Source organism: Daldinia decipiens (assembly GCF_022478715.1).
Source record: "Daldinia decipiens strain CBS 113046 unplaced genomic scaffold F4813scaffold_6, whole genome shotgun sequence".
In the NCBI taxonomy this organism is placed as follows: domain Eukaryota; kingdom Fungi; phylum Ascomycota; class Sordariomycetes; order Xylariales; family Hypoxylaceae; genus Daldinia; species Daldinia decipiens.
This window is the reverse complement of record NW_026054549.1, coordinates 211,615-235,468: the sequence shown is the minus strand read 5'-3', so window position 1 is coordinate 235,468 and position 23,854 is coordinate 211,615. Positions and strand designations below refer to the sequence as shown.

The following is a 23,854-nucleotide window of genomic DNA, read 5'->3' as shown; positions in this document are numbered from 1 at the left end:
GAAGAATGCAAGATATTAGAGCGGACTGGTCTCACTCGACAGTACTTCCTTCGAACCGAGCTATTCTGCTTTAGGACTCTGATGTATCACTGCATGCTGTAGGTATTACTACATGATACATTACAAGGGCTGTTGACGATGATTCGTGCATTTGATATTATTGACGCTGTCTTGCGTCAGCGGCTCAACAGTGACAGGGGCTTCGGCTGCTAGGGAGACAAGCACTCAAATCATTGTCTAAACACCAGCCAAGTGATGTGCTTAACAGGTTTGGCCCAAATAGCCTTGGTGTCAAAGAGTGGTTTTCAATTGTATAAAATAATGCTAAGTTCAACTTCGAGGCATGCAACAACCTCTTATTGAAACTTACATTGGATGACCTACTTGCTTTGTCCTCTGATACCCCCGTACCTACCTAACCTAACCCCAGTCGTAAAGATGCAGAAGTCTTGACCAATTATCCGAATTCCATATGAAAGTCTAGGACGTGTACACCTTAGCCCTGTCAGTAACAATATAGCCTAGGCCTTTGCGGTCATGGCCAAAATTGCATCCTCAACCTCCTTAGCATGCGTCGCAACCAGGAAGTGAGCACCGCCCTCGAGCACGTTAGACTGGGCGTCGCATGAGCCCGTGAATAGTGTAAAATGCTCCTGAGCAACTACATAAGTGAAGATGGCATCGGCAGATCCCTAGAAGTGTCTCAGCAACAATTATCCCTTAAACCAGAAATCAATAAGCGGTGAGGAAACAAAACTTACATGTAGCCAATTAACGGGACATTTAATATCTCCAAGTCTGAGTTGCAGCCCATCTCTGTCCGCCAAGCAGATGGCAGCCATCCGGAGCTTGCGGCGTCCCTCGTCCCCCGAGTAGACGCGACGGAGGGTCTCAGTCCAGAACTCGAGGGCTTGAGGGGTTCCTGCAGATCCGAAACCCAACCCAATTACGGCTTGGATCCAGTCGTCACCGACGACGAAGTTGGGGGTAGGGCTACCCCATTTCTCAAGGAATGGTTGTAGAAATGGGACCGGATCCCTACGGCGGTTACCTGGTTAGCGACCTGGTTTTTCAACTACAACTATCATTTAAAAGGCAAGTATGGTCTAGGGATATCACGACGGGATTGGGAGGGTATTGGTGATGGAAAGTTGACTCACCAGCAGCCCTTCTCACGGGATTCGCTAGTTTCAGCATCCATCGACGTGCCAAGAGGAATGAGACCCAGTATCTATGTTTTGTGAGCCGAGATCAAGTAGTGTCCAAAATTTAGTAATTACCTTCTCCGGCGCCAGCAGTGCCATCCTCATGATAATCCAACCTCCTTGGCTAGTTCCTAATGCGTAGGCCTTCTTTACGCCTAAAGCCTCAAGGGCCTGCAATGCAATGAGCGCAGTGTCCCAGTAGGTGAAGTGCTCCGTAGCGCATGTTGTTACGCCATGACCGAGCGGCTCGATAGCCACTAAGTTCACAGCGGCCGTCAATGTCTTACTATCTAACTGTGCGCGATAGAACTCGACCGAAGTGCACATGGGGTTGATGAGCACCCATGTCGGCTTTGAAGTATCCAGCTTGTTATTTGATATAGCATACCCAACCCGGGCTTCCAAGTGTGGTACTTGTACTGTTTGTGTCGCGGCCATGGTGTCTCTCGCTTCAGGATAATAGATAATAGAACTTATAGGTTGGATACGGCCTGAATTGGGTTACCTTCGATCTTTAATACTCCCTATAGTTCTTTGAACTTAGGCTTGCTTGTTTCCCTGCGAGGATGTCCCTTTGATCGCCCGTACCGATGGTGCGGCACACTCGGTTACTAGACCATATCGGGATAGCTACAAAACTAATGAGGGCAAGATTCCGGGTGAAGTTCTTACATAGTAGTATTTAGAGCTATTTAGGTTATACGTTCTTTGACTAGTCCTTCCGCCCGAGCTACGTCACGGGGGGTTCCTCTTACATGCCAAGACGGATACATATGCCATCTCCCTGCAATCCGAAAACAGCTGCTAGGTTAGACATGAGGTAATATTCGAAGCTGTGCAAGTACCATGTCGAATGTCAGTATCATACTTCCAATGTATCTCGTGTTTCTCCCCAGCATGAACTTGGTGGAAATAACTGGTACTACAACTATCATCAGCGAGGATGGCTAGTATCAGGCACGGACAGGAATAAACACTAGTTCTTCCTATCGCACACCCTTTTCCGCCTTCAGCTCATTCTGGGCTTGTGCATTTATCTGGATAGCTTCCTGCAGCTTGGCTACAACTTCAGGCTGGCCACCAAACGCAGTCAGGAGTTTTTCATCAAGTTCCTTCTCTGTGGCCTCCAGACTCTTGGCGCCGCGTTTTCCGCTCCTAGCTGCGTTTATCAATGTTCCCCACCGCTGTGTAAAGGCGTAGATGCTCTGCCGTAGCAGTTCGTCCAACTTCTCGTTCACGTCTTGCTCAGGCTGCACCTGATTTCTGGCCGGTGCGGCCTTGCCATTCGCAGCTGGGGAGGCGCCAACTGCGGATGACCAGAGGCCGAGTGACAGGGAACCGCCGAGAATACCTCTGAACAAGCCCATCCAATTTTGAGGACTGAGAGCATCCCATATTTGGCCAAAGTGCTGCATAGCTGCTGGATAAGATCTAACATCGCCGAACTCGAGTGACACCAGTCCATTCTTAAGAATAAGCAGATTCTTGATCATGAATAAATCAGGATCAGGCTCTGGATTAGCTGCCTTGTTAGATTTTAGCCGGGATTCGGCACGCTGCATGGCAAGAATAGTCTCATGGATTATTCGGAAGACAACTGGGCTCGACTAAAGGGAATAGGTCAATTTTCAACTATAGCGAAAATAAAACGAGGGTGTTACTTACGCTTCGTTCCTTCGGCATGGATTGATCATACATAGCTAGAAGCTCGAGAGCCCGTTTCGTAATTGGATGTACATTGGAAGATGCGATACCATTCACGACGGGCGTGATCTTAAGAGAGTCTTGCGAAATGGGGGCTTTTGAGATAGATTTCGTAACCTCGGCTTCGAAAGCAGCATCAATCAAGGGCCAGAGATGTTCGATGAGCAGCCGAGCGGTGAGGTCATGGCAGTGAACCGAGTATCGAGTCTCTTCTTCGTCGTATTCTGATAGGAGGTACTCACTTGTGATCCATCCTATAAGGTTACAAACCGATTGAAGCTCGCTTGTTTGCAAGACAGACTGCAACGTCGTTGCGATCGGGGCAATGTTTGCGGCATTGACTAGTGATTTTTGTTGAGACTTTAAGGCTACGTAGGCGGACTGGGGGTCCACGTTGTACTGTGGCTCTATGGAGAAGATCTTGGCGAAAAGACTTGCTTCATCATATGATCGCTCATAGCATTGCTTGACAAAATTGCGACATGCGGTTTCTGCGTTGACTTCCTTGACCTCTTTTCTGAAAGCCTCGAGATCATGTTGAGTCATGGGACGGAGATCACGGTCTCTCACGTCTGCGTAAGACGAAAATATGTTGACGGCAGTATTAGAATAATAATCAAAGCTCTGCCCAGTGGTTGGGTTTCCCAGTTGATCATAGCAACTACGAATAACGCGTTGGGCATTCGCCACTAAACCATCCACTTCAAGTACCATCTCCTCAAATCGACCATATGCGAGCGCATGTCTAGCAGATTCGGATTGTGTAGCAGAAATTTGCTTTGATATGTCCGATGAGATTCGATCAAGATGGCCTGTAAACCCAACTTCGAGTAGATGAAGAGCTTTAGTGAGTAGAGACTGATATCTAGCCAGGTAGGACTCGGCATCCCGGTAGTCAGGCTAATACAGATCAGTAAAGAGTGCACATGGGGAAGTACGCAAGTCATGCAGAAACTAACATGTTCTACCATAAATGTTATACAAGCATCTAGATTCGTTAGGATTTCGCCAAAACTTTCGTGGTTCACTAGGCGGCCAGCACCAGGAGCATTCAGCCTCCTTGTAACGCCATCTAGATATGCATAATAATGCAAGTCAGTTCCAACCTCGTCGGCAAGTTTTTGTAATCTTCTCTCTTCTGATATGAGATCGTCGCACTGGGCCTGGAAAGAGGACGTCTGCGACTCGACGGCACGGAATGAACCAGCCAAAGCTGTTAGCAGATCCAAAACACTATTGGTATCGCCAATAAGCGCATCTAGGTGGCGTTCAGTCATCTCTAGTTGGTCTTGGTAAAGCCTGTTCCCCTGTTAGTGACCACATTGGCATCCGTTAAACGCAAAGCACCGTACAAGTATTCCTGCTGACTAGCCTCGATCAATTCGTCATCGAAAGATCTCAATTGGGACGGTTCTTGCTTTCGGGCAATCTTTTCGACGGTCTCAACCCTCTCAACCATCAGCGCTTCTAAACTCCTCTCTTTAGCCTTCTTGCGCCTCTTCTTTGCTGCGGCATCCTTAGAGAGCTGCGCACGAACGACATGGTAGAAATCAGAGTAAGACTTCGCCCTTCGACTTAAGGTTGCTTCGGGGGGTTCAATTATCGCCTCGGCTTCTTCAAATAATTCTTCTAGCGGCTCTACGGCATCGGACAGCTTGTTTCCCTAAACCAGCTGTTAGAATTACGTTAAGAAGATGGACGTTGGGTGTTTTAAAGATGAGACTGACATTGGGCTGTTGGAGAAGTGACTCCCTTCTTCTGTGTCCTGAGGTCTGCGGGATAGAAGGGGTCCTCTTGTGGGTATGATCTGGTACAAAGTTGTACCATGAATCTTCGTACATGGTTTGTCCTTGGTTGGTATGTAGGAGTGTGGGAGTGTGAACTTGTTTCTAATCGCGGTGGCTTTACATTGACTTTTGGGGCTTGAGCACCTGTAGTCGTGGTAACCGTAGCTATCAGTGTCAGACCCTAAATTTAGCCGCAACCCGATAAGATCTGGCGTGGAAATCTACTAAATTAGGTAAGCGCCTTTACGCTGTCAGCCTGTCAGCGAAAGTTAATGGCCAGGTCTTGGCATTTAACCGGTTTGGATAATCAACAATTATAAAAGCAAAACAACTGGTAAAGTAATTATGATAAAACTACAAAATTGTATATTTAGTTAAATGGAGGCTGAATAACCAGTTTCTTTTCCTTTCTGTTTTTTTGTGGCCTTTCTTTCATTTTGATTTTGAATTAATATGTGGTGTTAAACTTGGGGTAAAATGCCAAGACCAGGCCATTAACTTTCGCTGGGGGCTGACAGCGTCCGGTCCCTTTTAGCGCACGATAACACTTCAGACTATACATAGTACACATCCAACATTCAGACCCCTATGAAAAAATATACATGTATGTATAATTTTTTATTGAAAAAAAAGAAAGAAAAAAAGAAGAAGACTTTTCTTGCTGAAATTCATTTACGGGGTTTTTTGCACGATCAGAACTTATTCAAGGCTCCGAATCTTAAAGAAGTTTCGGTCTGGTCCCAAGCTCAGTCGTTAGAGCGTCGTACTAATAAGGCGAAGGCCGAGAATTCGAGCCTCTCTGGGAACCATCCTTTGTATTTTTGAACTCTAAACTTGACTATATCTTGCCATTATGTAGGTACCTTTATCATAGTTCATCATTATTTTGCAGTGTGGTGGAAACTGAGATGTGATTGTCAATCCTGCATATGATAGGAGTCCTCGGTCTTGGGTAACGATACGACTTTTTGTGACTGGAGTTATCTTAGTACCTAATGTACATAAGAGGTAGCCAAGATCATTATAGTTCCATATTTCTATAGAGTTTCTTAAGCTGGTTTCATCTATTCCTACAATTCCATCCTGTCAACTCCGGGTACTACATAGTTCGTGATATAGTTCCTGTTAGGACTGTTTACAGGGCTATCAGTTAGCTCTACTAGGCCTATATATATATAATATGAGGCTTATTTATACTTTTTTCTTAAAGGCTAGCTAGAACCCAATCTCCTTAATAATCAACTGTCTTTGCTATTACTCGTATACAATATCCGCACGGATATCCAGCGCCCCAGGCGTGCTATTACAGCTGCTGACGCAGCTCTGTTTACGAGGCTGTTCTATACTCCGCACGAACCGTAATAGTTCAAGCGCAATGACTATACCCAAAATCTATATACCTAACCCAAGGTGATTATCACATCTCGCCGAGTCACCTACTTCCAATGTTGCAGACGAACTATACTTGATATAATAACCCACAAATGATTGCTGGTTTCTCTGCCTCGAATTCATATTCTACAGCACAATATATTCGTATATAAATTTGAAGATAGGAGCATCAGTTGCTATGTAATGGAAGAGATTGTAGGCTATTAATTCATAAGAACTCCTGAAGGGGAACAGTTTACTTGCGTAGGGTACTGCCTAGCCACCGTATAGAGATAAAACTCCCCTAATGAGCGTAGATAGGTGTTTATCTCAAGCTGTACGAATACCAAAGTCTGATATATGTCCAAGTCCTCATTATTAAGGCAATGCTTCTCGTATAAATCTTGTCCTGATATTTACACGACCGAGCGAGATTGCTTTGAACTTAAACAAAAACTAGTTATTTGTTTACACGTCAAACCTTTTAACCTTTTAACCCTTTAACCCAAAGACTCGCGAGGCTTGAACACATCTCCGGGGCCACGCATCTCATGGTTGATTTTATTATAAATATTATACTACTCCCTCTCCTCCCCAGTCACGATTCCCCCTCCCCGATTAGCAGAATTCCCAATAATATATTCTCAGCCGCATCACAACTTCAACAATTTACTCATCTAAATATTTGCCAATGGCTTCTCGTACTACTCAGTCAATTCCCAACTTGGGATGTATTTTAAACGGTCAATACAATAATCAACAAATTTGCCCTTACTGTTTCCAACACTATCGCCACAGTATATACGGACATCGTTCCGAACCTCAGAACCTCCAGCCAGGGGCCGATTTAAGATCATTACCGCCGCTATGCAACTTCTGCGATCTTTTACGACAATTCTACCAAACTAAACCCACTATTAACCACCTATTGGAAGTAATGAGACTGGCCTACCCAGACGAGATAGAAGGTTCAATCCCCGACGTGTCGGAAGATTCCGATGCGGCAGCATACACGCGCGACATTAAGAAGGAACAGTTCCGCAGGACCTCTTACCTCCTACAACAGAATATCTCTAGATGGGAACCTATGATCGCTGCTGTAACCCTGGCAGGGGAAAATATATCAAGTTCGTTTGTTCGTATAAGGGTAGCAATAGGCCGACTAGCACCCCTTCTTGCTGCGATGTTTCCACCGGTACAAAATACAGACATATTGTTCAGACATTTCCAGCTAGAGCCAACACTAAAAGCGTCCGACATTGGCTCTTGTTATTTCTGGCTGCAACTACTCGCAGAAATAGAATGAGACATTCGATGGGGTCTAGGCCTTCTGATTCCTGGTTTGGAAATATTTACTACCTATGGAACATGTTAGATGCTAGATTCAGCATGTCCTCTCATTAATATGGTACATCACAGGGGGGAAAGGGGTTCCATACGATTACGATAGGTTGTTGGTAACAGGCACATATACAGATTGCCTGCCTTGTTTTTAATTCGTTTAATTAGACTTAATAGTACTTAGTTAATAAATACAAATTCTAGCGCATAAATTTTACTATTTCACTGGCTACTACTAAACTTCAATGGAGATTTCTATCTCTACTACATTATCACATTGGTTGAAGCTTCTTCGATAAGAAATCCCTTAGGAGGGCCCTGTAGACCCCTTTTCTCATCTCTTATACATAGAAGGCTTGAGTATTTTATCTTGGATCAACTACTATATTTAGCAATGCTAGTTTTAATGGCAATAATTAGAATTGCCGTGCCCTCGGTAAACTAGTCGCCCATTCCGTGCTGGTGCTGTTGCGTAACAAGCTTTGACATAAGAAAAATTCTACCTCTTGAGATGATAGAACCGAATTGCTCAAGCTCGCACTTACGTTTACTCTTCAGATACAAAATGGTAAAACCCCGTCACCGACACCTAACTTCCTTGCCCTTTCCCCATCGAATTGAACAATGCGTCATTTTTAGGGATTTATTCCACAGGTTTTTCTAAGGACGAGTTGGTTTCCTCACCTATATTTGGTGAGTATCAAAGTGGGTATCAAGGTGGAAAGGGGACCAACAGCACCCTTATAAATAGTGTATGTAGGCCCTCGTAATGTTACATCTTAGTAGATCTCACGCGTACCCGCGTACCCAAACATCATACCAACTAGTTACGCATTCATTACTATAGAAATTATATTAAAATAGTAGCGTGACTGAAAAAAAGGTCAAATAATTTCAGTATTTTAACCTAGGTCTTTGCAGTTTGTAAGACCTAGGGTAGTTGACTATTCTAAAGGTACGCGGAGCCCGATAATTTTTAAATGTCGTCTTGTAAGTTGGCGTTATAATTAGTCTGCCAACTCGCTAATCTAGAATAAGTCTACATACCTCCCTAATAAAAATTCGAATCTGACTAACCACGTGGACTATACGATTCTTCGGCCCCAACAGGCATAATAATGTCTCTTTGACCTCTTCTTCATGCAATAAATCCTTTGGCGTCCTGCAGCCTGGGATCCTCGGATCCATCTTACGCCATAATAGCCCAACACGGTGGTAGTACATAGTACTATGTATTGATCGACGTTGATGTCTTTACATAATAATGCCTACCCGGGATTTAATATAAGGTCCGGGATTTAATACGATTGGCAGGATTGGATACCTACCTAGGTTAGGTACTTATCACGGAAGGCTCCGAAGAAGCTTTAAAGAATCCATAGAGACTAGTCGAGCACTACCCCTGGGGGGTTCCATGGTTAAGTCCATGAATGATGGGTCAGGCCTCGTGGTACCCATGAAAAGTTCTAAAGCGGTGAAGACCCAGCTCCCCTCTTGTATTTTCCCTCTAAGATAACATTCCTTATTATCCAAAATAGTCACCTTGAAAAATCGGAAAAAGAATCATTTTTCACCCTTCAAAACAGATAAGTACCTATATACAATATTCCGAACTTCTTGCGAGTAAAATGATACATATTCTAGATACCCTACAGTTATTTTTGCTAATACAATCGTTGATTATTTAGAATAGCCAATAACATCAAAATGCCAAGTCTGCGCTATCAATTTTCTCTAACTAGAGATTAAGACTATCTAAGTTACGCCATAACACCCGGCATTAATCAGGTATCGTTTCTCTCAGTGCCAAATACACAAGAGACATGGTTATTTCATCTAATTTGATAGTTCCTATGTATGTATGTTGTACTTATTTGCAGGCTGTAACCAACAGTAAATATAATTGAGTCCTCATTGGCCATCAGCGAACCCGTCGGTCTGGGGGTCATGTTTTGTGAACAGTGATATTCCCGGTAGCATATCCCAACACGCGTAAAGGCTATATCACCTCGGCTTGTAACAAGAACAACTCATTCTGCATTAGCCAATTAAGCTCGGCGTGTCCTAGCTCTACAGAAGACATTCCCGGGCCGAGAGCATGCGGCACAGCATGGTGAATACAAAGGATAGTCGACTATAAGAGGTCAAGGGACGAACCGACTACGAGCAGGACTTAAGAATAAGTTTACACTAAACAAAACTCACGAATATTACTATCAAAGCACACATCATGGCACCAACTATCGTCTTGATTAGCGGCGCGAACCGAGGTTTAGGCAAAGGACTCCTTGAGCTCTACCTCGCTAGGCCGCACCATGTCGTCATCGCCGCGAATCGCAACCCAGATCACCCTACGTCGAAAGCTCTTGCCGAGCTACCCAAAGGGACAGATACCCGCCTCATTGTTATTAAAATCGACGCCTCTGTTGAATCTGATGCTGCTGAGGGTATCAAACAGTTAACTGCACAGGGCATCGACCATATAGATATCGCCATTGCGAATGCTGGTGTCTGCTATGTCTTCCCCAAGATCTCGGAAATTAAGACTGTGGATCTACAAGGACATCTTACTCCTAACCTCTTTGGCGTGGTATGGCTATACCAGGCTGCAATTTCGCTCTTAAAGAAGTCTACGAATCCTAAGTGGATAACTATGGGCTCTGTTGGAGGAAAGATATTGGTAAGTTAACAATACCTCCAAATAATCCATACTATACTATACTATTCTTTTTGCGGGCGTCGACTAACGTAATATTGAATGTAGTAAGTATATGTCACCCCCCGCGTCGGCGTAGCTAATTGTAGTATAGGGATCAACCTGATGTTCCACACGCGGCTTATGGACCGTCGAAAGTTGCAGTTCACTGGGTAACCAAGCGTATCGACAAGGAAGAAAACTGGCTTACGGCATTTGTGATTCACCCAGGCCTAGCAGACACCGAGATGGGCCAAACCGCTCTTGCAGGCCTCGTAGAAGTCCACGACAACATCCCGGTAAAACTTATAACGGTTCAAGAATCATGCCAAGGAATGATAAGCGTAATCGATGCAGCTACAAAGGCCACCCACGGAGGGCGACTCGTGGCCTATACTGGGGATGTGGATACATGGTAGACAAGGTCGGAATTGAGGATCATTACATGCTTACTGTTGCAAACTCATATGTCTCCGGGGACATACGGAGATCTGCCATATCGACGAAACTATTCGAAGGAGAAAGGGGGTAACTAGTTGCTTGGGAACTTGTACGGGCCATGGCCAGTTGAGAGTACGTGTATGGTCTGCTAAGTTAGGTATAGCTACGTAGTGTATGCGTATGCGTAGTGTATGATTGTATGAGAAATACTCTGGCTTCTACATACTTACCGGTCCTTTGTTATCTCGAATTTGAAGATACCTACCTACATATTAGGCCTCGCATAAGCCACTGAAATAAGTTATTACGTACCTAGGTATTTTTCTCATACAAAATCCCATGGCAACTACTTGTGGAGTACATACATAATGTATGGGGACAGTAAAGGCTGCCATGGACTGTCATAGGTACTGACGGAGGTGTACGTACCCGGCATCTGCATGTATCCAGGCCGGATGCATGTTGGGTCCCGTCCGGCTGATACCGTCAATCGAAGAAAAGGTACCGGGCCGTGTTGAGGTACCTTTTCAAAATTGCCTTTTTGGGAAGGAGGGGTGGGCCGATTGGCTGTTATCGATAGCGATCAAAAAAGATCTAGATAATCTAGAAATTTTATTAAATTTTGAAGGCAGAAGGCAGAAAACAAGAAACAAGCCTTAATTAGTTCCGTAAATTTCGGCGCAATTAGGAAATCGGATCGACGCCCGGCTTCTCAAGATGCGCTCTTTTCTCTCAGCACCAATATGTCCGTCGTGTCTATTCGCAGCAAGCAACCCAACAGCCTTCCAAAGCGCCTATCGACCATGGGTGACGGCGCAACAACGATTCTTCTCTGGCCGAGCGAGAGTTGGTCCTTCGAGGATGGTCCTGTCCAACCGTGTCGCACGCTCTCCCAGACGAGATACGGACGGTGATGATCGTGGAAGTAGAAGTAGAAGACCCGGTCAGAGATCAGCAGGACCGTTTGGTGGCATGAATCAAACGTATGCCGGCATAAGGGAACGTATACCAGAAAGGACATCTCGAACAAGTGAGACCAGGGGCGGTAGAGACAAGAGGGGCGATAAACATGACGACCGACGAACGAAGGCTATGAAAATGCAAAGCTCTCTAGCCACAATTTCATACGGCCACAGAACTCGGACGAAAGCGAGTGCAGCCGAGATGGAGTCTTTCGAACAATTCGAACTGTTACCCTCGATCAAAGAAGCCATGTCCCAAGACGTGTTAAAAGGCATGGTGGACTTAAAACCCACTCCTATCCAACGACTCGCGATTCCTGCACTTCTAGGTCAGGACACTAGCCGACGATCCTCTCGAGCAAAAGATAATAACGGGAGGCAAGAATTTCTATTAGCAGCTGAGACGGGTTCGGGCAAAACGCTAGCCTATATGCTACCCGCGATAGATGCTCTGAAGAAGGCTGAAGCTTCTGACCCTGCCATTGCGGCCTATCGGGAATATTTCGATAAACAGATGGCAGCAATGAGGGAACCAGGATACACTGGCCCCCGAGAATTCGATCCTCATCCGACTGCTGCACGACCGAAAGTCGTCGTGCTAGTACCAACAGCTGAGTTAGTTGACCAAGTAAGTCGTGTTGCGAAGGCTCTGTCACATATTGTGAAGTTTAGGACCAGCAAATTCTCTGCCAATGTCTCCGCAACGGTTATCAATGCGAACATGTACTCGCCTACCGGCATCGATCTTATCGTGGCAACACCTCATTTATTGTCATCGATGGCAGACTCAGACCCCTATATCCTATCTAGAGTTACCCATTTAGTAGTTGATGAAGCCGATTCTCTTTTCGATCGCAGTTTTTCACCTGAGACGACGGCCATTCTAGATCGTGCGTTGCCATCTATGAAGCAACTCATCCTTTGCTCTGCTACTATTCCGAAGCGGCTCGATAACTACCTAGGTTCTGAATTCCCGGATATGGTCCGGATTACTACGCCGAATCTCCACGCCATCCCTCGACGCGTTCAACTAGGAGTTATTGACGTAACTAAGGACCCTTACCGAAATAGTAAAGACCTTGCCTGTGCCGATGCAATCTGGTCCATCGGAAAAGATGCCGTCCGACACGAGAGCTCCGCACCTGGAGAGGTCGATGTTAAGCGCATCATGGTATTTGTCAATGAACGCGAGAAGACTCAAGAGGTTGCTGACTACCTTGTCTCCAAGGGCATTGACGCTATTGCGCTACACCGTGACACCTCTGAGCAACGTCAATCTGAGATGCTGGGTTCGTTTACAACCACCACGCCAATGAAAACCTCATTCGCAACATTCACCGTACCACCCCCAGGAAAAGGACGAAGGAGTTTGCCTAATACCAAGGTCATCGTGGCCACAGACTTGGCCTCGAGAGGTATTGATACCCTAGGGGTTCGACATGTAATATTATACGATGTACCGCACAGCACCATCGATTTTATACACCGCTTAGGACGTGCCGGTCGCATGGGTAGGAGAGGAAGAGGCGTTGTGTTAGTCGGCAAGGACGACCGGCGAGATATCGTTGCTGAGGTCAGAGAAAGCATGTTCATGGGTCAGGCACTTATATAAACCGAGCGCTTTGTAAAAATGAAGTGTACGACTTGTATGACAGAAAATGTGTATATAACTCTGGAAATTTGAAATACCCTTGGTGGCATTCTTCTCTATACAGCTTCGCAGCTCACGTACTACGGATTCGTGGCGTTGAAGATGAGCATTGGGTCGATCTAGACGAATGAGTCTTCCAGATGGATGTAGGATTAGACATGGTAAATGACTTTGTATAGGATATTGTACAAAAGTATGAGATAATACCTATTGTTACGCCCTCGTTACATACCTGCGTAGGTAGTCTAGGTAGGTATCTATTCATGCCTAGGCAACATTTGGAAACAGGACATGTCTCAGGAAGAACGAGATGAAAACACTACCATCATCAAGTTTTGCTAAATTACCTAAGGTACCTAGTCAAGTGATACCTATATAACTTCGTTACAGGCAAGGCTCTATAAGAAGTGCATTGCTCTCCTATCTTTAGAAGGGGCATGGGTTGGAGAAACCACTGTTACACCTGTATACTATTATAATCCAGGCTTGCGGTCTTTCGTTCTGTGCTTCCTTAGGAGGCATATGATATGATATAACCCCTGAGCCCTAGCACTGGCTAAGAAGAGATGTGAACGGAGAATCTTCATTTACTGCCTACTTCATAGGACTGTCTTGGACCCTTACGTTCTTAACTTAACATACTATTCTGTTGGGGACCAGACAGTTATCTTGAACAATATTTCAATAGAACTTTGTATCTAACCGCCTCCTCCTTTCTACGTGTTTCTGGTTCGCTCCTATTTATTAAGCTTCTGCTTCACTTACACCAAATGTCTCACCGGCATGGGCGCTGGAGGATTAACCAGCTCCCCGGATTTTTAAATATTAAATGAATTTCTACTTCTGGATGAGAGGTAGTGCTGTTAGCAGGCCTACCCCGTACTCGTGAAGTACCATTTCAACCAAGGAGAAGTGTCGCCTCCTTTCACAGCTGACCGCCATTTGTCTTGGTAATTTTCTAAACACGCAGGATGTTACCTATGTACTTCTAGAATTAATGAGTACCTAAGATACCCTATTTGATTCCCAATGGAAATGGCGAGGGAATAGGAACAGCAGTCGTCATCTCCAGCCACAAGGTTGCGTATCACAAGACACCTCTCTCACTGATCGCCAAGGCTCAGACCTAGGAGCCTGGGACTTGCGACGGTAACTTCTAGCGAAGAACGTTTGAATATTGTAACACTCGGTTTGATTTACGCCGTTATGCTGTAAGATCGGGGTCTGAATTAATTAACGGCTTATTATCTAATGGTATTTGTTGGTGCTTTTTCTTCGGTTACCTCATTATTCATATTCTCGACTTTCTCGAGTCTAGTCCTGGCATTTGGATAAAAGCTGAAACTTGACTAACGACCATGGATTCTACGCTAGCTACCTGGTAGCCAATGAACTTCGGTGAGCCTTTGCGACCTTACCTTTTTTTTCTTTCCTTTTCTTGCGAATAGTGGCAAATGGTCTTCATGGCCTGTCAACTGTGCAGTTATTCTTTAGCATGTAATAAAATTACCGAGAAATAATGCAAATCAATTTCATAAAACGGCACATCTATATAATGGTTTGTATAGTTAGTTAATGTATAAATCTCAACATTGATTGACATTGATTGAGAGGGATATATCGCGATTTACGCAGGGGAACTCCTAGCAGCATGAGCATTAAGCTTTGATATTCCTCTGCACGCAGGTCAGCGCATATGATCACTGCAAATCTCTGCGTGTCCTGGTGTAAATCCCGGTAATTCTTGACCGTCTCAAGAAATTTCCCTGCGTGGATTAAGTCTGCGAAGTCTCGTATTAGGCCCTACCTTGTGCTGAAACTGATCTACGTTCAATAGCCAAGGACTTCATTCCTAATGCTTACTTAATTTTACACGAACCCTGAAGAAAGGCTAACGGGATTTGCTATCAGAGGTCATTTGCTCCCTACACTACGCGCACGGAGTCGGTATTGTGGCTTAATTTCCGAAATAATGAATCGGTCCCTTGGTCGTGGCCAAGTTCAGCCACCCTACGCGATTATTGCTTTGTATTGTTTTGATATTGTAGCATATTCATGGTGATCGTACCCTGGGTAGTAGGAGTCTAGAATTTGATACCGTGGTGGTTCTAATACGCACTTGGCAAGGCCCAATCAGGGCTAATATCAAATAAACCAGGGCGAACACGATGCCAAGTCTGGAGGTTGCACTGGAATGGGAATCAAAAGAGATGAGACTGTAACTTGGCACGGAGTCTTGCCGTATTCAGCTAATAGGGAATCATCCCAGCGCCGATGGAAATTCATGCCCCAATGAGAGATTGGTATGGTAATTATTGCAGAAGTCGATCAATAATAGATTCCCCAAGATGGTCGGGGGTTTGGGGATCTTGAAGATTAGGAGCCAAGGAGCTTACTATTTTGGGAGGTTTTGGTAGGCTTTAGTAGATGCTTGTATCAAGGCGCGAGCTGACCCCTGGTCTATTAGGGACATTTGGGAGAAATGCACCAATAGGAAGGCGAAGCGATTGCTTCAAGCTTTTTATTCCCCATATTCTAGATGTCCCACATTGCTTCAGATCCTGCTGAAACGTCGCGAAATCCTGCCGCACTTCTCTCTTTTGAGACTTGGGGCCAACTACCGCTGAGAGAGCTCCAAGCTAGTATCACGAATAGGAAAAGTTCAGTACCTAAAATGTCACAGCGCTTCTGTTTTACACCCGGTCACTGACGAAATGCAGGGCGCCTCGAGCCGTGTAGGGGTCGAAGCTAAGCCTATTGTTGTCAGGGGCTTGTCAAGATGACATCGTCGGTTATCTAGTATGTAGTATACCTAGCAGCAGGTAGTATAGCTACCTCTTTATCGGTTCTTCGAATATGTATAAGAGGTAGCCAAGAATCCCGCGATGATCCAACATTTTCCTCTCTTCATTCCGCTATCAATCATTGAAACAGCTCGTCTCAATTTTCTTCATTCTATTTCGTTCCTATTCGTATTCTTGGTGGCCGGTCCTCCTTTTCAACTTACATTCACTTGAATACGATCCCGTGGACGTGTACAGCTTCAATCTTTCTCAGCCAATCGCTTTTTATCAAACCAGTCAAAATCAGTCAATATGAAGTTCTTCTCCATCCTAGTTCTCGCTACCGCCGCCAGCGCTTTGGTGATGCCCCGTCACCATGCCGGAAAGCAGGCCAACGGCAACAAGAACGGCGCCGCCGTAGCAGCAGGTACCGGCAATGCTAAGGCCAACAACAACAACAACAACAACAATGCCGCCGCCGCCGCCGCCGCTAAGGTGACGCCTCGTCATCATGCCGGAAAGCAGGCCAGCGGCAACGGCAACGCTAAGGCTAACAAGAACAACGCCGCTGCCGCTGCCAAGGTGACGCCTCGTCACCATGCTGGAAAGCAGGCTAACGGCAATGCCAACGCCAATGCTAAGGCCAACAAGAACAACGCCGCCAAGGTGACAGCCCGTCACCATGCCGGAAAGCAAGCCAACGGCAACAAGAACGGCGCTGCTAAGGCTAACAAGGCCAACGCTTGAGCGCGTACAACAAGTAAGTGGTTTGCCCCTCTAGAGCTTAGAATACAAACCCATCATGTTCATATTATTGCTTCTTCATTAATACTGGCGCTAATTGCTAACATTAAACTCAGCAGCAATAAGCGTTACCACGCCGAAAGCAGGCCAACGGCAACAATGAATGCCGCCGCCGCAAACAACGCCAACTGCAATTAAAGGCGCTTGTGTGCGTCTCAGGGCGATGATTATTTGGGTTTTTACCGGGGTCTGTTGTAATCGGTTGTAGAGTACGATGGCTCTTGGGAAGTTTAATAGAAAGCACTAGCGCGTTTGAGCAAAGTGTACATATAGAAATGAAGATTATTTTGAGCGAGCATCGAAGCTTTCCCGAATCTGTGACTGTTCGATGCTTTACATAACTAATACCTATTCGGTTAACTTTTCCGTATGCAATGTCACTTGCAGAAATGATATATGATAGATCTATGCTATGGCCAGCATACATAAATTAGGTAGGTACCTTAGGTAATTTTGTAAACCTCTGTGTTTTAGTCGACTTGCTTTTGGGCTTTTACATGCATACCGCTATTTACCTGCCCTAGAGATTTTGGTATTTGTCTCGTTTGTCGCACCATGAAATCGGGAGTACACGCGAAAAGCACGTGATGCGCTATGACCTCAGTCTACTTCTAGGCGGACATTACTAATGTAGGTAATAGGTAGGTACATTTTACCTCGGTATGATATTTTAGGTACCTTGGTACCTTCCTACATGTAGTAAGCCGATGTTTAACTTGAGTCTTCTTTCTTTAGAGTTTACTGTCCAGTTTCTCTCACTTTTAAACACTACAAATCACGAATAATATACCTAGAGTTGACGCCCTGGCCATACATCTGCTCTCGCACGGAATATGGTATAGTCGGATAAGTAACGATTCGGTATCTGTCTTTCTCTTTCCCGGTGGCTTGACTTTGCCATTGATACCATTGATGCTATTGATGACATTGCTTCTCTACTGGCCAATCAGATTCTAGGCAACTTACCGTCGCATATAGAAATAGACACCAGTCAATGTCTCTAGAAGTCATTTACGTGACCCGACATGGGGTAAGGTGTGCTAGTTCTAGTCTACCTATAACCTAAGCACTCTATTTTAACTCCGAGATTATCTATCTCACCCCTATCTTGCGGCGGAAGCCACCTCAAAGCTATTTGGGCGAATATAAGCTTATTCTCGCTAGTTCCGTTCCCCATGGGCTGTCGACCCGTCCACTGGGAATTACACGGCTTCGGTCCGTTCTCCTACGGGTTTACCAACGGACCCGGCTCTTGCATCCCATGGCATTGAGCAGGCAAATGAGCTAGCAGAACACCTACTAGGACTTGACCCGCCGATAGAGCAGGTTTATTCTAGTCCCTATTATCGATGCATGCAGACAATTCAGCCCTTTATACGCAAACTTAGACATCAACAGGCCCAATTGTCTGGGGGTGTCTCAGGAGACCCACACTCCGAGATTCGTGTAGATCTCGGCCTTAGTGAATGGTATGGCTTAGCACACTTCGAGCATCCCTCGTCTGCACCCCTGAATAAGTTGCAGAGCCTCTTTCCCGAGCTCGATGCGAGCTACGCATCCAGTCCGCCGCCTTCGCGCTATGGGGAGACTCTACCACAGCTGCATGATCGGGTTGCACAGGCAATCGACTTTATTATTAGACGTAGCGACCAGGAGGGTCACAAAGTCGTGCTAGTGTGCACTCATGCAGCTGTAGTTATCGCGCTAGGGCGAGTTCTTACTGGGCAGACCGAGAAAGACTTCGGGGCATTTACTTGCGGATTAAGCAAATACAGGCGGCAGCGGAGTAGCGCCGCCAACCAAACATCTACAAAGTCTGAATATAAAGCAGAAACTGACGCTATAATTCCGGCGGCGCAGGTCGACGGAGAGGTCGGAGTACCAAGATCTCAAACCCACTCTAAAACCGATCCTGCAAGTAATGTCGATCTCCAGCCACATAACTCAAAGTCGCCTGATCCAGGCTCGCAAGGGAGAGTTAGCTCCGGACTTTACGGAAGCTGGACTTGCGAATTGGACTCTGAATGTAGCTTTCTTCGAGGCGGCGAGGAAAGAGGATGGTGAGCGTCTCCGATGGTTTCTTTCAGGGGGGTTGCAGCAGCGAGCTGACCAATAACAGGAAATTTTCCGGTGACGAATCATTCATCGAGATAGATGGCAATAGCGTTTGGCCATCGACGGCGGCCTCCAACTTTGACACAGCCATCGAAGAGGGTAGAACAACAAGTAGTAGCTGTCATATTAATCCGGTAGTCGATCGGTCTAAGCTATGACGCCGAGGCTCTCGTAAATAGGCTTGTCGTGTTCAATAGTGTCGTTGGCTGTTTTGCCGTACCGACCAAGTTAATCCTAACTCAACCAGTCTCGTCTAAATTACTATTCTCTGGACTTAGCAAAAGGTCTTGCAACGCCTTCAAATTTTATCTCTATCATAGACCTACCTAGCAACAATTCCCCACTGGAACTAAGCCGCCTCCTGTCACGAGTTCATCAGATGGGCACTCTGTCACACAGAGGTTGTTGAGGCACTTCAACTTTTGGTGTAACAATAACACAAAAACGACTATTGTAACGTATGACTGGTGCTACCATCTTATGGGCGGTTTGTTCTCTTGTGTATCCCACCCCAGAGAGCCTCAAAGATTATTCGAATATTTCCAACTCGATCGAGTCCTAAACTACCTAAGCATGTTTGTATTCTCTGGTGGCGAAAATGAATGTCAACAATGATGCAGCTGAAAGCTAAGACAGTCTTGGATGTTTACCTACTTATAGGCGAAAATCAATGACCTCGATAATGTGACGTATCAGAAGTGCGAGTTCCTTAGCAGGTTAGTTTCTTGTGGCTAGCGGAAAACAGGACGGGGTTGGATCTACTAGATATATACTAATAGTATGGTCTCGGCTTCTGCACCCAGTCAAAGACCACTATGATATTTGGGTATACATCAGAGCCGGCTCTAGTGGACTAGGGGTCCGAGATTCAGTCTAGCGTTAGGATCTGGCCATCAGGTCACTTAGACATCTTATCTTACAGAACCCTGGAGATCATCAGTCTGGAGAACCCTTGTGATCGGGCGTACTAGCGGACGGTGTCTTGGTCGGCATCACGGCAGACAGATCCCGTCCTGTCCAATGAGTTTGCGAAATTTGTAAAACTTGCCGAAAGCCTCAACATCATTGTCCCAATACCGTGTTACTGCATCTCGACAGGCCCACTGGCCAAGAAAAATAACAAAAGACGGGAAGAGAAAAGAAATTAAGCAAGGCTCGAACCAATTTGGACAAAGAATCGAGGAGTTTTGTTTCCTAGATCTGGGGACAAAATTCGACTGCCTCTCCTGAGCTCAGCCGCTAGGTGTTATAATCACACTAAACACCGAATATACTAGTATACCAATTACGGCGTTTACTAGTTTCGGGGGTGCCAAATTTAGGAAGTTGCAAAACAGGGGCGGTGGGGAGGCTTTGAATTAATTTCTAAAGATACATATCGGCTTCGGTTGTTTAATTTACCTCGTAAGGCCAAGATATCAGCTTGCTAGACGCCGTGTAGTAGTTCTTCCAACCAACATGGAAACAAATTTGGGTGCTATTTTGCGTGCTCGGAACAAGGGAGACATATTAACTGATCCTTCCTTCGATGCCGTTTTCTACCCTATACCGACCTCTCTTATCACTCTGGGGTTCATAAGTGGCTCACTTTCGCAATTGGCGCTCTGTGCATTTCTCCATGTTGGTAACATGCGATTCACATGCCCGATGTACACTGTCGGGGTCATGGGAGCAGGGTTAGACTACAGAATTCTGCAGAACCGAGTTGGGTAAGGATTTGCCTTGGCCCGATTATTCACTCCTCTCTGGCCGGCCCGAGTGTCGAAAAGTCTCGACCACGAACGACCCCCACGATAAAATGACCCAATGAAAGTCAATCACAACCTGTATTGTCGCGCCCTGAGAAGCCCCAAAAAGCACATCACCGTGTGGCTTTTAGTATTTACCTACTTCCTACCACCCGTATAGACGAACCCAGGTTTATGGATAGGGGGCACTTTAGGCAGGCTAAGCCTCTTCCACAAATGACATGCTAAGACAACGTTCTTTCAAGTGGTTGGCACGATGATGGACGGGTTGCTTATGCGCGCTTCGCTTCCTGACAATCCTCATCGCCGGCTGACAGCACATCTGGCATAATTCAGTTCTGTCCTTCACGCTTAATCAAATCGTATGAACGGCCCGTGGATTTCCACCCCCTCTTCGATTGACCTGCCCCTGGACCTACTCGAGGGTTCTATTGGTGGACTGGTACCGACAGCTTGGGAACCTCTCAGGGTTATAAGCGAATGGCGTGGCATTGACACATAAGAGTTCGCTCACAGTGCCAAACGGCGGTAATTAGACTTATCGGCTGGAAAAGGCGGGAATCCTCTTCAATTGCCTTGTTTCCATCTCGGGTGGGTGGGAATTCATGCCTATTCTCACTGGACTACCGCCTTAGACGATCTCTATACTACTAATGCCGGAGGGCGTTTTTTGGTACCTTTAGCTTTACCTACTTATAATGTCTTGCTTGCCTTTATTCAGGCTTTGGTCTCATGCACGATCGGCCACCATCGATGTGGTTGCATTGATTGAAACAGTGTGTCTAGGTTGTCCAGGTTTGCATCGAGAATAGCCTTGGACCTCGAGCCCCCCCCTTGCGCCATGGTCCGTCCATTCAAGCATCACAGATTGGGGATGGATGGACTCCTCCGCTTGGGTATACCGCCACTCAACCAAGCGTTGTCATTCTCCGTGTCGTCCATTCCTACCCTACCACATCGGCCACCGCTCCCGCTCGCCTCTTGTCGAGTTTAGATTTTCAGTGCAGAATGGCTTCTTCTCCGCATTAGTTTGTGTCTTTCATATACCCGCCAATAGTAGAATCTTGTAAAAGAAAAACCACTTTCTCGTCATTTTACTAGAGACATAGGCGTATTTATCAACCCCAAGCTACGTTATATATCAGAAGCCAAGAGACGAATTACCAATAGTTGCCGCCCAAGCGACACCCCGGGGGTGGCTCTCTGCTACAGGGCTGCTGCTCGTCTGTAAGGTTGCACCAAGTACTCTTCAGTAGACTCGACCCTGTGTGTCGGGACGTTGTTGGTCTACATTAAACAGTCGGGTACCTGTCCTGCGTTGGATGGTCGTCCTGCATCGATTCCAGAGTCATAAATAGTCCTCATCCCTTCACGCTTTGATCAGCAAGCATTTTTTCATCATCTAAGCCTTTATCTAATCACTTACCCTTACCTCCTCTCATTCCATCAACGAGTCGATTTTTACTAATAGTATGCGAATTCAATACGACAATAATATAATAAGAATGAATCATTCAGCTATCCAGCGCAAAGCGATTATTAATTCACCACTCCCACTCCGTACGTTACAGTCCGAGTCGGTTCAACTAAATACTGGCCGGCTTCCACCGGTTACTCCTTATAGAAGAGTTGACGGCACGATTCGCCTCACAGATACTTTGCTGCCGCCTTATTCGCCAATTAGTGAGAGGTCTGGCTCTTCATTTTCCCAGGAATCTACCGCGGAGCTGTGGGAAGACGTTTCGACTTCTACAGAGCCGTGGGAGAACGTTTCGATTAGGTCTTCACCCCCTCAGACACCAGAGTCAAAGCACGAGCACGATGACATTCCTCGGTCTAACTTAGCGCCCCCTCGTGTAGACTTTCTCAAGCGTAAATGTGACAACCTAGATGAGAGCTCGAAGAAGGTCAAGCTCCAACCAGTCACACTCCCTAGTGTTTACCATATACTACCAGCCAAGGAGCGTGAAAGTCGTCGGCCCACTTCCCATCACAGACACCGGAGAGTATTGCAGACACCAAGTTCCAGCCCGGAGCCCGAAAATGAGTACTCTCTCTCATCACAGCCAAAGTCTCCAGCGCCAGAAGACCCCATCGTCAAGTGGCTTAACCTCAGAAGGAAGGAATCCAATGGCTGTCAAGAACTCCTTTCGCAGCCCCGGGACTCAAGGGGGAATTATTTGAATATTTCCTTGAATATTTCCTTGAAATTATGCGATCCGCAACCAGTATTCTATCGGGAGAAGCAGCAGTACACTTCGCAGTCCCGCGGCTATTATCATCGACCCCGACCACAGCCCTCACCATCTGAAGAAGATCCTAAGGAAGACTGCAACAAGAAGAGTCCTCACAACAACCTCAAGTACACAACAGAAGAGGCCGATTTTATTCGATTTAATAAATACGAGATGAAGTTCTCGTGGGAGGAGAGCAAGCGCCTCTTTAGGAAGAAATTTATTATGCCGCCTGGAAAAGAACGCTCAACCCAAGGCATCCAAGGCATTCACTACAGAGACAACCTGCATCTTCCTCATCTCGTAGATAAGGGAAGAAGACTCGTGTTTCTACCCGAGGGACACGTAGAGGCAGTGGCTGCTAAGGTCCGAGCACAAAGGGAAGACAAGCCGTACTTCAGCCTGACCTACCTATATCCCGAGCGAGCCATTCTCTACGACTGGGTGCCATACAAGGTGAAAATCGTGGCAGCCGAACTTGGTAAGTCCCCGTCAGATAGGGGGTTTCCCCTCCATAGCAACCGCAGCTAACGAATTCAACCAGCTAAAGAGCGCGCTGCACAGAAGGAACAGGCACGACGTGAAGCGATCCAAACGGGCAGATGGAAGGAGAAGTTGGTGAACGGCCACTGCGCTTGCTGCTACAAGCCAGACGGCGACAGGGAGATCCCAAAGCGCTCCTCCCCGCGCGAGCCCTCCCCAGAAGAGAGCAGATTCGCCATGCCCCCAAAGCTCGCAGACAACCCTCTTAAGATTTCGCATATCGTCAAGACTGAGGATGGTCTCTACGTGAATGCTGGCTTCGGCGCCAACCACAGGTGACTTGACTCGACTTGCCCTGAGACAACACAACGCTCAAGCAGACACTAAGAGCCCATACCGCCTGCTGTCTCGGATCGTGTCAGACAGCCGACATACATACACACATGCATAGACGCCCAACACGAAAGCCGCACAGGCTTCTCTCGTTTACCTTCGTTTGTATCTATTCGTCCACCGACGACTTCCTTCGT

At 46.2% G+C, this 23,854-nt stretch overlaps 7 protein-coding genes across 7 annotated transcripts; 5 read left to right on the top strand and 2 right to left on the bottom strand.

Moving 5' to 3' along the window:
• Positions 1-129: 129 nt before the first annotated feature.
• F4813DRAFT_349738 (putative alpha/beta hydrolase) lies at positions 130-1,857 on the bottom strand. Its single transcript, XM_049242219.1, has 4 exons — positions 1,281-1,857; positions 1,161-1,231; positions 762-1,038; positions 130-692 (listed from the first exon to the last, which is right to left on the bottom strand). The coding sequence occupies exons 1-4, from the start codon at positions 1,641-1,643 to the stop codon at positions 522-524; spliced, it is 882 nt and encodes a 293-aa protein (XP_049102343.1). The 5' UTR covers positions 1,644-1,857; the 3' UTR covers positions 130-521.
• An 8-nt stretch (positions 1,858-1,865) lies between these two features.
• Positions 1,866-4,852, bottom strand: F4813DRAFT_349737 (Sec34-domain-containing protein). Its single transcript, XM_049242218.1, has 5 exons — positions 4,637-4,852; positions 4,262-4,572; positions 3,869-4,208; positions 2,871-3,809; positions 1,866-2,812 (listed from the first exon to the last, which is right to left on the bottom strand). The coding sequence occupies exons 1-5, from the start codon at positions 4,748-4,750 to the stop codon at positions 2,192-2,194; spliced, it is 2,325 nt and encodes a 774-aa protein (XP_049102342.1). The 5' UTR covers positions 4,751-4,852; the 3' UTR covers positions 1,866-2,191.
• Positions 4,853-9,638: 4,786 nt separating this feature from the next.
• On the top strand, positions 9,639-10,790 carry F4813DRAFT_400624 (NAD(P)-binding protein; the record flags this gene model as incomplete). The annotated part of the gene is made up of 2 exons (XM_049248291.1): positions 9,639-10,088; positions 10,214-10,790. 2 exons carry the CDS (start codon positions 9,639-9,641, stop codon positions 10,520-10,522), a joined length of 759 nt encoding a protein of 252 aa, XP_049102341.1. The 3' UTR covers positions 10,523-10,790.
• A 389-nt stretch (positions 10,791-11,179) lies between these two features.
• On the top strand, positions 11,180-13,356 carry F4813DRAFT_349735 (ATP-dependent RNA helicase mrh-4). Its single transcript, XM_049242217.1, has one exon. It carries the CDS (start codon positions 11,262-11,264, stop codon positions 13,116-13,118), a length of 1,857 nt encoding a protein of 618 aa, XP_049102340.1. The 5' UTR covers positions 11,180-11,261; the 3' UTR covers positions 13,119-13,356.
• Positions 13,357-15,650: 2,294 nt separating this feature from the next.
• F4813DRAFT_349733 (uncharacterized protein) lies at positions 15,651-17,040 on the top strand. The gene is made up of 3 exons (XM_049242216.1): positions 15,651-15,817; positions 15,878-16,700; positions 16,801-17,040. The coding sequence occupies exon 2, from the start codon at positions 16,253-16,255 to the stop codon at positions 16,685-16,687; it is 435 nt and encodes a 144-aa protein (XP_049102339.1). The 5' UTR covers positions 15,651-15,817; positions 15,878-16,252; the 3' UTR covers positions 16,688-16,700; positions 16,801-17,040.
• Positions 17,041-17,738: 698 nt separating this feature from the next.
• On the top strand, positions 17,739-19,017 carry F4813DRAFT_386571 (phosphoglycerate mutase-like protein; the record flags this gene model as incomplete). Its single annotated transcript, XM_049246437.1, has 3 exons — positions 17,739-17,774; positions 17,909-18,804; positions 18,864-19,017. 3 exons carry the CDS (start codon positions 17,739-17,741, stop codon positions 19,015-19,017), a joined length of 1,086 nt encoding a protein of 361 aa, XP_049102338.1.
• Positions 19,018-22,112: 3,095 nt separating this feature from the next.
• On the top strand, positions 22,113-23,663 carry F4813DRAFT_386570 (uncharacterized protein; the record flags this gene model as incomplete). Its single annotated transcript, XM_049246436.1, has 2 exons — positions 22,113-23,322; positions 23,386-23,663. The coding sequence occupies 2 exons, from the start codon at positions 22,113-22,115 to the stop codon at positions 23,661-23,663; spliced, it is 1,488 nt and encodes a 495-aa protein (XP_049102337.1).
• Between the last annotated feature and the right edge of the window lie 191 nt (positions 23,664-23,854).

Excerpts from the sequence above, each read along its gene's own strand:
- F4813DRAFT_349733 (XM_049242216.1), top strand. The coding sequence starts at position 16,253 with ATGAAGTTCTTCTCCATCCTAGTTCTCGCTACCGCCGCCAGCGCTTTG.
- F4813DRAFT_349738 (XM_049242219.1), bottom strand. The coding sequence starts at position 1,643 with ATGGCCGCGACACAAACAGTACAAGTACCACACTTGGAAGCCCGGGTT. Across the intron at positions 1,232-1,280 it reads CACTGCTGGCGCCGGAGAAG|ATACTGGGTCTCATTCCTCT; the intron begins GTAATTACTAAA and ends CACAAAACATAG. Across the intron at positions 1,039-1,160 it reads TCCCGTGAGAAGGGCTGCTG|GGATCCGGTCCCATTTCTAC; the intron begins GTGAGTCAACTT and ends TAACCGCCGTAG.
- F4813DRAFT_349737 (XM_049242218.1), bottom strand. The coding sequence starts at position 4,750 with ATGTACGAAGATTCATGGTACAACTTTGTACCAGATCATACCCACAAG. Across the intron at positions 4,573-4,636 it reads CACTTCTCCAACAGCCCAAT|GGAAACAAGCTGTCCGATGC; the intron begins GTCAGTCTCATC and ends CAGCTGGTTTAG. Across the intron at positions 2,813-2,870 it reads CCATGCCGAAGGAACGAAGC|TCGAGCCCAGTTGTCTTCCG; the intron begins GTAAGTAACACC and ends TATTCCCTTTAG.
- F4813DRAFT_349735 (XM_049242217.1), top strand. The coding sequence starts at position 11,262 with ATGCGCTCTTTTCTCTCAGCACCAATATGTCCGTCGTGTCTATTCGCA.